We start from the raw sequence: 15,511 nt of genomic DNA on the forward strand, positions 1-15,511 counted from the left end.
TTATATAGACAGTGATAGTACTAATAATATAAAACATTAATTATAGCATAACACTTGAAAATACTTCGTAGAACTGTAGTTATATTGGAGTGGTTGGTGTTTTTTCTCCTCCATGTCTGGAGAGTGGATCAAAATTCAATATTGTTGAAACTTGAATGTAATATATTTTTTCCGGGCCGTAACCCCCTGGGCGAGGGGCCTGGGTAGAACTTAAACCTTTTCCGTAAACATCATGTCATATTTCAAACGGTCTACCGTGAAAGTTCTGCTAGCGCTATGCAAGAGATACAGCTTTACTGAATCTGTCGAGGATTGCCGAAATGACCATATTTACATGTATATTAATTTTTTTATTTCTTTAATTTCTTTTCTGACAAATTCACCATTGGCTTTTTTCATTATTTGACTATTTGTTTCCAAAAAGAATTTCTCTTCAATTGTACTATTATTATAATCTATTTTGTCATCATCCATTACATTTTGTTAGTATATTAAAGTACCTTAGGATTTTACATTGATGCAGATCGGAGGATATAAAGATATAGATGATGTAGTTTGACTATGATATTGTGAAGATAGACATAGGTGTGGCAATCAATGACTTCACATGAGTTATCTCCCATGTAATATTTATTTATACGCAAGCTGATCACACGAAGGATAAAGTTTCGTGAGAAGGCTTGTTGAACCCCTAATATTCGTCACATTTAGTCGAAATCGTCAGTCATATTTTATATTTTAGTTGTCGTCAACTAGATGAAAACTCTCATGCCAAGTAGTCGTCACGAATTTGCAACTCGCCGTCGAAAATTTAATTGAAATTGTAATATCATCAAAATAACAATGCAACATGCATGTAAATATATTTCGGCTATTAGGGATATGTTAAACTGAATGATCGACAATCATACAGTGGTGGAACCTATATTCGTGCATATAAAGATTCAATACCGAATTTCGTCAAAATTGAAAAAACGGATTGTTTATGAGTAACCAACTCCACAACGGCTGCAAAATGCGTCACATATTTTCGTGTAAAATGTTTAATCTAAACATTAGTCGAGCAAAACACGTTGTATGGATACCCAGTGGTATAATTAACTTTTCTTAGTATTTATCTATAATAATATTTCATTATAACTTATAATTCCTTCAAAAAACACTGATTTTTTTTTTTAAATTGTGACAAAATAAGATAAAAATAATTTATTGCTAAAATTCATTGAAACAAACTATGGTCCACATATTGTTCCATGGAATTTTTTCATCTGAAATGCAATTCGCTAGTTTGTCGCGTGCCTTTGTTCACTAGAATATATGAAAACTTGAAATTCCGACAACTGCTTGGAAATTTGGCCGTTTAAAATTGTGTAGTTTGTAATTGTATAATAAAGCTTTTATCAGAAATTAAATGATTATCTGTATTGAACAGTTAGCAGAATATATTCAACTATGTTTTGCATGTAATAAACATAAAATTATATAGTTAATAACTGAATAGCACACTGATTTATTTGCATAGCAGTTGAAAATCAGTCATATTTTTTTCAACTGCTCGAAATTGCAATTTTTTCAACATGTTGCAAAATTCAGTTACAATCTATTGGATTCAGTCACAATTTGATTGTGACCCACAAAATATACAAATACGTCAAATGTAAAAACAGATGCAAATCTTAAGCCGCGTATAGACGAGGGACGGTGTCAAATACGGTGTACGGTCCTTGATTGTCGATATAGTAGAAAATGGAAGGAACACGATTCACTTTCTACTTTTTTCTACTTTATCGACAATCAAGCAGGGTACACGGTATCTGACACCGTAAACTGTCTACTCACAGCTTTATAAAATGTGCCCTCAACCACAAAAAAAACAATATGTGTAGAGACAAAATGGTTTAATGCCTTTCATTATCCAATGATATTTATTCCATCGTTCATTCTATCGTGTGTTTCTTTGGCAGCATTGGCTGCTTCTTCAGCTTCTATCTTTATATCTTCCAACTCGAGAAGAATTGCTTGTTTATTTTGAGAATCTATAATAAAAAATATATATGGAATATTATGCTTACTGTTATCGAAACACCTGGTGATACTTCTCTTTGGAGTGGTCAACAAGTATACAACTTATACACACGATTTTGCCATATTTTGGACGAGAATGGTCTTTCCTTTACAAATTTTTGTTTTTTATGATATTGTTCTGCGATTAAAATTACAATGTCCTTTCTTTTTCTGATATTTTTCGTCTCCTTTGTGATCTAACAAGTTTTTCACCGGTGTACTGGTCTAATAAAGTTATAGTAACCAATCAAAGCGTGTCATCTCGAACCCGTTTCTGGCTGATTATGATGAGTTGTGAAATAGCGAAACCCCAAGTAGAGCAATATGACTGCCTCTTTTCGTTTCGCTTGTCAGATAACAGAATTAATATTCAGAAAAATTCGAACTTAATCTTTAATGTTGTGTTTCTGTATACACATACCAAATTACATCAAATAAGTTAAAGAATATAGTAATTATAGTGAAATGTGAGAAATTACAGAATTTAATAGGGATCAATACCACGCAATGTGAAATTGGTGGACATTGGTGCCGACAACATACGTCCAGAGATCTGTATGTGAAAACGTGTCTTTTTATCACTGACCCATAATTGTCCGGTACATCGTCGCATAAAAATTTTTGCATGGTTCAGTTGTTCTACTAAAACTTAGTGTTTGATGACGTCACTAATCACGAAATGCCTTATGCCCCTTTTACACTCCGATATAGTGGGCCAGGAATAAAGCGAGTCAATTTAAACGGGGCCTGGCACCGCAATTTTACTAGTGTAAACGAATGCGTGCCTGGCTCCGTTTAAAAATTCTTCTGCGCATGTGCAGGGTTTACAATTTCCTTATCGGTGGCCATTATAAATCTACAAATGTGGACCTTTTGTAATCTTTTTAATTAGAGAGCGCACGCTTATTTCCGTTTAAAGTGGGCCTGGCCCAGATCACAGAACGCCAGTGTAAACAGACGTTTTGATTGGAGAAGGCACCGATCCGGGCCAGACTCTCTTTATCGGGGCCTGGTGTAAAAGGGGTATTAGTGATAAAGTATATTTTGCGATTAATGACGTCATCAAACACTGATTTTTTGTTGAATTGCACGAACCATAGACGTCTGACTGAAAATTGAAATGGTGTAAATTGATGCTATCCGATACATATAGAAAATTTAGAAATCTCCTTTCAAAGATTTCAACGAAAACTAGAGAATTAAGAATAGAAAATTAATCATAAACATACCTGGAACGAAATCATTTGGATTGTCACTATGACGAGGCAAGTCAGACTGTGGGTAATAGACAGGCCTGTAATAGTCAGAGCTGTACTGTGGGTAATAGACAGGCCTGTAATAGTCAGAGCTGTACTGTGGGTAATAGTCAGACGTGTAATAGTCAGACGTGTAATGTGGGTAATAGTCAGACGTGTAATAGTTAGAGCTGTACTGTGGGTAATAGTCAGACGTGTAATGTGAGTAATAGTCAGAGCTGTACTGTGGGTAATAGTCAGACGTGTAATAGTCAGAGCTGTAATGTGGGTAATAGTCAGACGTGTAATGTGGGTAATAGTCAGAGCTGTACTGTGGGTAATAGTCAGAGCTGTACTGTGGGTAATAGTCAGGCGTGTAATAGTCAGAGCTGTAATGTGGGTAATAGTCAGACGTGTAATAGTCAGAGCTGTACTGCGAGTAATACGTATATGGTTGGTAGTAGCCAGACGTGAACTGATAACCATTAACTGAAAAATTGAAACGAATTCAATTCTTCATTGCGGAAGAAAATAGTAAAACGTTAACTATAAATAATCTATAAACAGAAGCCAAATGTTGTGTTATTACAGATTGCATAATTTTTTTTTTCTTACCGTAGGATTTACTATTAAATTAAAAACGTATACCTGATCTTTTGCCTCTTATAAACAGGTTACTTGGTTGGAAATTATAGTAACTTGGCCGGAAATCATTGTAACTCGATCGGAAGTAGTGCGTTGGTTTATGGAACTTTGATTGGTAATCTAAAGATTTACTCGGCTGTATTGCAGCCGACCAATCGCTTTGACCATATTTGACCTGAAATGATATTTATAGTTATGGAAAGGGGAATACCACAGAATGTTTGTGCTTTTAAATTTCCTCTCAGATGTATCGCTTAAATATACGAATCATAAGCACTGGCGGAGCCAGGTTTACGTTCGAGGGGCGAGGTTGCCCGAATAACTAACTTAGTTATGAGATTTTTGCCCGAAAAACATGCCTTCGCCCCCTCCCTTCACTCCGCCATTACTATCAAACATTTTGAATTCTGGAATACCAATCGTTTAATTGCGGATTCAGTAATTTTTCATCAGTCTTTACTTCTTAACTCGGCAAAATAAAATAAAATCTTAAATCAATGAACTCACCAACGAAAATCGAAACACAATAAATAAAACTGAAAGAAAAAGGAAAGGTTTTTCTCACCTCATATGGTTTACAAAATGATGTGACCACCAATGCAAGTAAGAACAAGGGGATCATCTTGTTCGATATGTTTTATTTGTGCCCTATAGCTTAACGGATTGTGTCTTTTATACCAGTTCTGTTTTGAAATTGAAAGCTGTATCAGCTAGTGTGTTTGTTAAGCTGGAAAGTAGAAGGCTTCATTTTGATCAGGTTTGTATATTGTATGCAGCTGAAAACAGTAACGTAGTTATAATTGATTTCCTTTTTTTTTTCAACAATTGTGGTTTGTACCTGCACTTTGTTGATGTGCATTAAAGTCTCTTTCTCTAGGAACAACGTCATCAGCATTATTGTTATAAGAAGCGTTGTCTATGTTCATTAATTTCACTTGTAACGGTAACATCGTCTACAAATACCAATACCGTCTATTAATGTCTACTAACAGTAACATGGTCGAGTTCTCTTATTACAGTAAGTTATCTAGTAATCTATAGTTGGTCTCTGGTAACAGTAACATTGTCTATAACTGTCAAGGTAGCTGGCAACAGTAGCATTGTCTATAACTGTCAATATTTTCTGTGTAAAGTAAACTAATAACGCTGCTGAATTAGCACTATATATTATTACTATCTGAGTACACAAACTACATTGTCGTTTTCTATAATGAATTTGATATATATATTTATAAACCATTATGGTCACCGAAAAAAATGTGTTATTGGACATGAATAGCCTCAATCACACAATCCCTCTTTGTCTGCGTAAAGCTTCGACGAAATCTTTGTAAGTGGCCGAGTCTACAAGGGCTATTGAATTTGATCCGTTTTTGGTGATAGGAAACATTAATTAAAATAATACAGTTATTATGACAATTTCTTCGAAGTTTAATTCTGTGCTCGAAAAATCGATAAATACAACATCCGCGGATAATAATATCAAATATCAACTGACAAAATTTGTGAATAGATTGAGCGAGAAATTTTGACGATTTCAATATAGACCTCTCTATAGTGTAGAGACCCTCCTGTACAAACTGCATTGCATCAAGAGAGGCAGCAAATTCCTCAACATGACATTCAAAGACTGATACGTAGCATGCCAGGTAGGGCTTTTGAATAAACACTGCTTTAAACTCTTCGTGAGAATGTAAAGTTTCCTTGCAATGTGGTTTCCTTCTCTAATACTGCCTGCTGAGTCACTTCTAGCATTAGTTATGGTATAAAAAATACAGATACTTTGCTTTGGGGCTATAAAGACAATATAATGTACGTTCATCCTCTTCCTGTTTTTGATTTTTTCACGAATACATATTGTTTTCAACATTAGTTCCCAATATATATATCTCTGTTATTAAGTATGATTGTGAATTGCATTCAATTTCGAAATCAAAATCTGGTGACGCTTAACTTTTTGTTCTAGGTATATGTTCACTGTTAAAATAGTGAACAATACATCAACTGTAGAGCGATATAGAAATATTAAAACAGAACCTAAAAGCAAAGAGTTTCACATATATCAATAAATAGACTGAAGGCATTAATACTATTTTGAACAATGAAAATCCTGAAAAAAAACAAGAATTTCAGTTTGGTTTTAAATTTGGTTGTTTATTAGTCTTTTATTACTACAATATTTAAAATTTACATCGTAAAACATTGATGTAGTATGTGACTGTGTTCTAAATTTACTTACGTATATATAAATATTCCTTTGGTCTTGTAGATTGTTGAAATCCAGACTATAAAACATGCTACAGCCAAGCTACTTGGCTGACTGTGCATCGATATAGAAAGCGGAATGGCTTTTTTTAATGTTCTACATTGCTAATTCTTAATTCTTAATTCTAAATTCTTATCTCTTAATTTGCACGCTTAATTCAACATTTGTCGTCTAAATTAGTAAAATTTGTAAAAAGATTTGCTATTTCTGCATAAGACACACTACAATTTATACATCCTTCCAGATTAACACACTTTTGACAGTGATAGGTGTCAGTCAAGAAGAAATTATTTTTGGTCACCCTAAAAAAAAGTTGTTAATAGCAGAAATGACATCATAGCTACTAGGATAATGGCCACCGGCTCCTTTTTCATTTAGGGAAACAGGTTTCATCCATGGTTACAAATCGGGCCAATAAATCATCTGGTTCTGATTCAAATCTACAACGATTCTTAGAAGTCTGTCAAGAGTTTTGGCGCCCATCTTTTAGAAACTTATTCCTTCCAAACTCGTTGTTGATAATGTTTTCAATAATTAGAGATAACCCACAAAAATTACAAAAAAAAACTTATTATGTATCGCATTATTCCTTCTAAAATATCTCAAACTTGGAATTTCTTTTTCTTTTTCTATAGATGTCTTTTCTATAATATATGACAGTGTCTCAAAAAAAGACGACTCTTTAACTTTAACAAACGCGGATGATTCTGGACATGGGTTCGACGGTGAGCTGTGAAAACTATCACTGGCTTAGTACCAGATGATGAAACAGAACCGTCATCTGCTGATGCTGATACACGTTCATATGATATGTTATTAAGGAAATCCATTTGAGCCGCTGTATTCATCTGATATTGTGCTAGTCCAGACAGAAACTGAACAAAGCTGAACAAATCTGATTAGCCAGTCACTTTCAACTACTAACCAATGACTTTTTACAAAATATATCGGATCAAGGGTCTACTGATAAACATCATAAAAATTGCATTATCTATCAGGTCGGATTAAGGACATCTGAGATATAAATGATGTTATCTAGTATTTTATATAGGATATTGACTGAGGTCGAGTATTTGTTGAAAATATAATATACACCAATAAAAAAACTAAACTGAGATCAATAATTTTGGTGTAAGTTGGTTTTGCCATTCACGCAAAAAGTATCTTGGGCATTTTCCATCTACAGCATTTGAGACTCAGAAGTGATGCTTTTCACCACTGCATCTTGACAATGGTCAAAGTATTAAATTTCGTCTTATACCTTGACTAAAATAGTCACATTTCTAGTAACCACTGAGGTTTGTAAAACTTTATAAGAGCCACAGAACGTCTGTAAATAGTAAGCTATAATGTTTACAGTTTTTCTGTCGAAGGTTCTGATTGGCTGTATTCGCTGATGTACAGCCGCATGTGATACAGTAACAGTGGCTATTGTAGTCAAGGTATAAGATATATAAGTTAACGATAACTTGACCATCGTGAACATGAAACTACTGTAACCATTGGGTAAATTTAGTAATATTGTGGTGATGATTTTAATGTATTCTAGATTTACACTTCAGGGATTGTAAAGGGGATTTCTAAATTTTTTATACTTGTATACTTGCACTATTCCAATTTTCAAGCAGGCGTCTGTGGTTCCTGCAATTCTACTAAAACTAAGTGTTTGAAACATTCATGCTATCGGTATCATTGTCCCCGATACACATACAAAATTTAGAAAACATCTTTACAATCCCTTTAACCCTTAAGACATGATTCCGCCACTCACAGCTTCTCTTATACTATGAGTATGACTATACATAGAAGATTTTGTGGTAGTTTCTGCAATCTGATTAAAATACGAACCTGGATATTTGCTCAGTCAGAATGGTCAAAATAGCAAGGAGCTATATGGGAAAGGGGTGAAACAGAGAAGAGGCGAAAAGGGGATTTTAAAGATATCCCCTCTTCCCAAATTCGCCCCTTTCCCTTTATCTCTTTTGTCTCTTTCTTTTTAAAGATGGGTTTCCTCATTTTTTAGTATCAAATTAAGCAAACTTTTTGATGAATTGGTGTTTCTAATGAATTATCATGTATTCTTAATCATATCATTATGTTCTTATTGCATATAATAAAGAGTTTTAATCAATCATAAATGTCCATATATGTACAGTCTGGATAAAAAAAAAAAGACTTTTGACCTTTCTCGATCGGGTCACTCATTGGAATTCTGGTGGTAATTCTCTTCTAATTTATCTTATTATGAATTAATTATGGACATGTGAGAAAAACTGATATTTTTCCAAGTCATAGAACACCTCTACTTTCTATTCATATAAGTATTAGCATTTTCATTTTCATAAATGAAAATAAGGGAACCCATCTTTAAATATTAAGTCACATAATAAATTATACTTGTTCTGATTTGAATTCCTATCGTGGAATTTGAAAAAGAGTAGGCTGGAATTTCGCTGCTTATACGCAAAATTTCCAAACTACAAACAAAATATTTGTTTGTGAAGATGAGCAGAGGTTGACCTTCCTTCTGGGTGGTAAGGATTGATTTTGAATTAAATAATTTTCACCATGGTGATAATTCAAGAATTTTGAATTAAAAACTTTTTTTAGCCGTTTTTTACAAGATGGAAGCTGGTCATATGGACTTGAAAAGTTTTTAATGAACAATTTGTTAAATTATCACCTAGGTTAAAATTAATGTTTTTATTCATAAATTACACGAATTACCACCTTAATTTCACCTATGTGAGTTGAAAATTAAAGTTTTTGCTTATACATTTATTTTCACACAGGTGAAAATTAAAGTTTTCAATTCAAAATGATAATTGAAATATGTCGTATGAAAGCCACCGTAGATTTCCTTAATTAAACGTATTTAATAAGTAAGTTATAAAAGGAATTTATGTACATACATTATGCTTGTATTCTACAAATTAAATTTAATCAATTAATAAATTTCATTGTAAGTCACAGATGTTAATGAAATGTAATATTGATGAAAGGTACAATGATAAAATGATTAATACAGTGGCTCACATACATATGGTACTAATTTTTTTTTTAAATTGAAAACTGGTGAAAATTCAAAGAAATTTGAATTAAAACGTGTTAAGTCCAGTCTCCATCTTGTAAAGTTCGGCTAAAAAAGGTTTTTAATTCAAAATTTTGGAACCATCACTTTGGTAAAGATAGCTTGCCAGGTAAGGTAACATACGCCCACTGGCAGCTGTCAGAAATGATAAAACAGTCTTTAGTGACTAAAGTATGAATTTTCTCATATTAAAGAAATTCTAATAGTTTTAATTCAGTGATATATATATATTTGCTGCCAGTAATTTATACTGAGAAATTCCTCTAATTTTTTAAAAATCAATATCAATAACCCAAATACATCAAATTATCGCATCAATATACATGATCACACCAAATTTCATTCAAATCAGTTGAAAACTGTAGTCCCTATTGTGTTCTCAAACAAATTTGGACCTGTTTTTCTTAAGTCAAAGGCAATAACTCAAAAACCATCATCAAAAGAACGTCAAATTCGAACTTGACCGAGAGCTCATCAATATAAATGATCACACCAGATTTCATCAAAATCAGTTGAAAACTGTAGTCTCTATTGTGTTTACAAAAAATGTTGACGGACCGACGGACAGGGGCGACGGCAATATACGTCCACATTTCCTAAGAAATGTAAGAGAAAAGTGAAATTAACTAGCCATCAAAGACACTTCTCATGTATCCATTTAACTCTTTCAATTCAATTTCGATAGGAGAAGATGGGGATGTCGACTGTATTGGAGATGTAATTACTGTTAAATCGTCCGTACTGTCGTCAGACCCTGGAAAAATACAATATGTATTACTGATCAAAGTTTAGCAAAGTTAACATAAACAAGAGAAACAGTCGGATTAAAATACAGATATTACTCTCATTCATTATCAGCATGTGACATCACTTCCTATGAGTTGCTATGACGATTGTTATAACCCACTGAACCCAAAGAGAGTAAAACTTTCCAGTAGAAAACCCATTGTAATCACACTTTAAAGAAATAATAATAGAGCAACTTTGGCAAAATGGCCTTTAACAAGACTAATTCATTCAGTAATTTCAAATGAGAAGGTAAAAGTACTTGAAGAAAAAACAAATTACTTCTGGGTCTATCATCTTCTTGGGTGTAAGAATTTGGAGGTTTGGGTTTCCAAACTGGCATGGGACGGTCTCCTGATTGAAATGTGGTGGCTTTCTTCTCCTTGAATCTGTCATTCATATCTGGAAGCTGACAGGACTCCATATCTATCAACTGCTGTGCTCTTTGAATCTAAGATAACACCAAATTACCTTTATTTCCCCAAAAAAGAAGAAAAGGGGGAAAAATTTGCTTTACAACAAGAAAGTTGTATAATATACCTATTGACAACATTAATACACAACATAAATACAAATACAATTTGATGTATCATGTTGTTAAAGGGGCACTCTGTATTTTTTGCAGGTATAAAAATAAAAATTTTCTCCTCAAATTTGTGGAACTATAAACAAAAAGAAAAATATGGTCATACTGCTTAATTAACAATTGGCATTCTCTGTTTTTAATTAACACTGTTAAAACAAATTCAGTTTGATCTAGTTATATTTTCAGATATAATTTACAACATACATACTGCCCCTATATATACTTCATTATTATCCTTCAACATTCAAGTTACTTTTCTTATTTACTAACCAACTGAACCATTTGTTTAATTGTTGTTGAAGTCTTTAGACTATGAATATTAATAGCTCATCATACCAAGAGATGATAGCCTACACATGACTACCAAACAATACAGTAGTAAATCAAAATGCTTTACTATAATTGCTCAGTAGAATCATCTAGGGCTGGGTATCGATTACCAAATTGAGATCCATTATCGACGACATCAATAATCTATCAATAATCGAAATATTTAATGTGAGAATTCTTTTTTAATTCAATGGGTTATTTTTGTGCCATAGAAGTATATTATTGCTTTGGTCACTTAATATAGTTTAAAGTGGGTAAGATGTGCAAGAAATTGTTAGCGGGTACACAGGAGAAAATATAACATTAACATTTAATCGATGATGTATTTTGATGATAGATTAATTCCAAGAGACAATAATCGATTATTTCAACCAGCCTATTATGTTAAAGATTAAATAGGACAGATTCACCTAGTTTAGATTTTTTTTTTATGTAATCGGCAATAGTGTTTACAGCTCACAGTGGATATTTGAGACTTCAAATTCATGTATAATAATCCACGTTTAAAAGTTAAAAGAACCACTCGTCTATTCTTGAGACTAGAAATAGAAAATAAACTCCTAGTATGAGGCATTATTGAAGCAATTATATGATTTCCGTACATTTTTAGTACTTCTGAGGACTATTTAAATATTTTTTTCAAGACCCAAATCAACACCCGAAAATGGCAGTCCCTTTAAGTTAACTATAATCTACGTCAATATAATATATTCTGGACAGCTGAGCTGAATCATATTCATTAAGATAGCTTGCCAGACAAGGTAATATACGCCCACTGGCAGCTTTGATTTTGAACATAAATATTTAGCAGTACAGTAACAATCCCCAGTATGAAATATTCAACCTTCAGTCATACACTTCTTTTGAACTCTTTAGGGCGATATTGAATAATATCGAGTATGAGTTATTGCCCTAGTTCTTGAAAACGTGTTCAATCTTTAGCTCGTGAAAACTCTAGAAGACAAATATTCAATCTTCAGCGCGGTAATGAATAATAAAACCAAGTTTTGTCAAAATTCGGCAAGAATCATGCCTTCTAGAGTTTTTATGAGCTACAAATTGAACGGGTTTTCAAGATCAAGGGCAATAACTCATACTAAATATTTTTTCGATTTTTCTCATTTTCAATGGGGCGCGGTGATTAGGTCACAGGAAATTCGGTCACTGGAACTTTGGTCACAGTAATAAGGTCACATGGTAATTTGGTCACAGTAATAAGGTCACACAGTAATTTGGTCACAGTAAAAAGGTCACACGGTAATTTGGTCACAGTAAAAGGGTCACATGGTAATTTGGTCACAGTAATACGGTCACACGGTAATTTGGTCACAGTAAAAAAGTCACACGGTAATTTGGTCACAGTAAAAAGGTCACACGGTAATTTGGTCACAGTAAAAGGGTCACATGGTAATTTGGTCACAGTAATACGGTCACACGGTAATTTGGTCACAGTAATAAGGTCACACGGTAATTTGGTCACAGTAATATGGTCACACAGTGATCTGGTCAAGGCAAAACTAGTAAAATGAAATTACTGGTAATTGGTGTAGTGATATTTATTTCATAATACATATTATAGTGTTCTGCTTGCCCTCTGCCAGAGATGGATGGACCTTGTGTGGCCCTGAACGGTCGAACAGTCAATCTGCAGCTATATAGTTATTGCTGATACAACCCGCCAGAGGTCTGCCTTTTAATCTTGCAAGCCATGCCACCGTTTAACTTTTGCCGACTCTCGCCATTCCAAATTATAGAATTCTCACTCACTGAATGCGGCCTGTGAAATCATCCAGTATTGACTTCAGCCCCCTCCTCTGGCTACGCCACTGTGGACAATTGTTGTATGGAGGCTACAGAGCTTATTTATTGTCCGATTCTCTGGATTTTCTATGTTATTATATGTCATTTGTCCACTTTTATTAAAATTTAAAGGAGCAATGTCTATAAGAAAACCAGGCCATAAATGGGCTAAAACTAACAATAGCCTAAATGAATAAGGTGTGAAACACGGTTTCATTAAATATGGTCAGAGTAACTCTATGGAGCAGATGCAGAAAAGACTATATCATTGCAACGTCTTTCAAGATTGAAATAGCTTTGTAGGCAAATTGATCTAAAGACTAGTTCATTAAACAATCGAGACAATGCCACTATAAATTTATATTAGTCTCAAGTTATATTTATATCAAGTCTCAAATGTCTTGTCGGACTGTGTCGGAGTGTCGGAGTGTCGGAGGATTCATGACACCGCATCTGGACAGAGCAATTAGTCCAAAGAACCCCCATGGGACGAAGAGACGAACACAATGACTTTTAAGGTCATTGGAGGTCAAGGTCAAAGTCACGAACCTACTTAAGTTGTGACATTGCCCGTCCTACACCATTTATTGAATCTAGTTATCAACTACAAGCGGTTGATGTGAATAAGATGACCAACACCACTGAAAATGGGTAATTTTACTGTGACCAAATTACTATGTGACAGTATTACTGTGACCAAATTACCGTGTGACTTTTTACTGTGACCAAATTACCATGTGACCTTTTTACTGTGACCAAAATACCATGTGACCTTTTTACTGTGACCAAATTACCGTGTGACCCTTTCACTGTGACCGAATTACCGTGTGACCTTACTACTGTGACCAAATTACCATGTGACCGTATTACTGTGACCAAATTACCGAGTGACTTTTTTTACTGTGACCAAAGTACCGTGTGACCTTTTTACTGTGACCAAATTACCGTGTGACCTTATTACTGTGACCAAATTACAGTGTGACCGTTTACTGTGACCAAATTTCCGGTGACCGATTTACCTGTGACCTAATTACCTACATTCATTTTCAATAGGCTTTACCCATGGGTGATAACAAACACTCAAGCCAAATTTCGTTAAAATCCATCAAGAATTGTCCCTTCTAGAGTGTTTACAAGCTAAAATTTGAACGCGTTTTCAAGAACAAGGGCAATAACTCATACTAAATATTTATCAATTTTTCTGATTTTCGATAGGGTTTATCCTTGGGTGATTACAAACACTCACACCAAGTTTCATAAAAATCCGTCATGAATTGCACCTTTTAGAGTGTTTACGAGCGTTTCAAGAACCAAAGGGCAATAACTCATACTAATTTTTCGATTCGTCTGATTTTCAATAGGGTTCATCCTTGGGTGATTACAAACAACCATACCAAGTTTCGTCGAAATCAGCCAAAATTGTGCCTTGTAGAGTGCAATTGTGGACGGACCGACGGAAAGCGGTCACGGCAATATACGCCCCCCATTTCATGTGGGCGTATAAAAAGGGTAACTTTTTAATAAGTTCTATAACCATCCACTAGAACTGATGAACTTCATTATTATCAGGTGTCAGACTCGTAATCATGAATATTTATATGGTCCTAGTTTGTGTGAGCCCTGATTTACATCTATCAATAAAACATCTAATTCTATTCTGGTTTACTGAACTTTATCTAAGCCAATTAAACTTTACATGTTACGAAATGGTTTGCTATGATCAGACACCATTATAGCTGTACTATATTCTGTTTTTCTTATTTGTTGTTGAGCCCTTTTAAACCATCAATTTTAATACAGTTATGAGCTTGTGTGAATAAAACCAAGTGAATTTCCATCTATGACTGCTGAACTGTACAGTTTTATGAAATGGTTTTCTAGGATGAGCCATCAGAATAACTGTACTTCTTATTAGTTTTTGAGCTCTTTAAATCAGAAATATCAACAAAGAATCACCACGAGAAAATCAGCACAAGTGATCTAAGATCTATATCAATCTTTGCCTAACAAGTCTCATCCTATCTGTAAATCAGTGACGGCAATATACGCCCCCCATTTAATGTGGGCGTATAAAAATTATTTTCACCCAGGTGAAAATTAAAGTTTTTAATTCAAAATTACAAGAATTACCACCGAACTAAATTAAAGATTTTTTCCAAAATTACAGGAATTTTCAGCTAGGTTTTTAATTCAAAATAAAAAATGAAATATATCGGAACTGAGCCACCGTAGATATCGGTTTTAGCTTCTTTATTCATCTGATTTATTTTGTTAGCCAATTTAGCTTCTCTTTGAACTGATTTTTTTCTCTCATTTCATAAATGTGCAAAATAAAATTTCCAAATGTAAAGATTTGCTATAAATGGTTCTGCTCTGAAATGGTTTGAGCCCTATCTTTGTCAACGAACGGTATGTCAAAATTGAATTACGTTATGGTATACCTCTGGGGTCTGTACTCGGCCCTCTCGGTAGCTCCTACAATCTGATTAAAATAGGAACCTGGGTGTTTTGCTTGGTTTTTTTAATCTGCAGTTAGCTTTACTTACCATTCATGATCTGACCAAATTGCTACACATCCCATGCTCTTCTTTAATATCTGTTTCTTAAATTGTAACAACGTTTTATGATGTTTGGGAAAAATTCAACTGAAGATTCTGTTCGATCGGCTCGTAAACCAACAGAAAACAGCCATCGTACCAAACAAAGTT

The 15,511-nt window shown here is 34.0% G+C and overlaps 1 protein-coding gene across 1 annotated transcript; it reads right to left on the reverse strand.

The window, feature by feature from the left end:
* Positions 1 to 1,883: 1,883 nt before the first annotated feature.
* LOTGIDRAFT_238661 (hypothetical protein) lies at positions 1,884 to 4,574 on the reverse strand. The gene is made up of 4 exons (XM_009050858.1): positions 4,510 to 4,574; positions 3,948 to 4,119; positions 3,294 to 3,788; positions 1,884 to 2,036 (listed from the first exon to the last, which is right to left on the reverse strand). Exons 1-4 carry the CDS (start codon positions 4,564 to 4,566, stop codon positions 1,912 to 1,914), a joined length of 849 nt encoding a protein of 282 aa, XP_009049106.1. The 5' UTR covers positions 4,567 to 4,574; the 3' UTR covers positions 1,884 to 1,911.
* Positions 4,575 to 15,511: the final 10,937 nt, after the last annotated feature.

This window comes from Lottia gigantea (assembly GCF_000327385.1).
Source record: "Lottia gigantea unplaced genomic scaffold LOTGIsca_157, whole genome shotgun sequence".
NCBI classification, from domain to species: domain Eukaryota; kingdom Metazoa; phylum Mollusca; class Gastropoda; family Lottiidae; genus Lottia; species Lottia gigantea.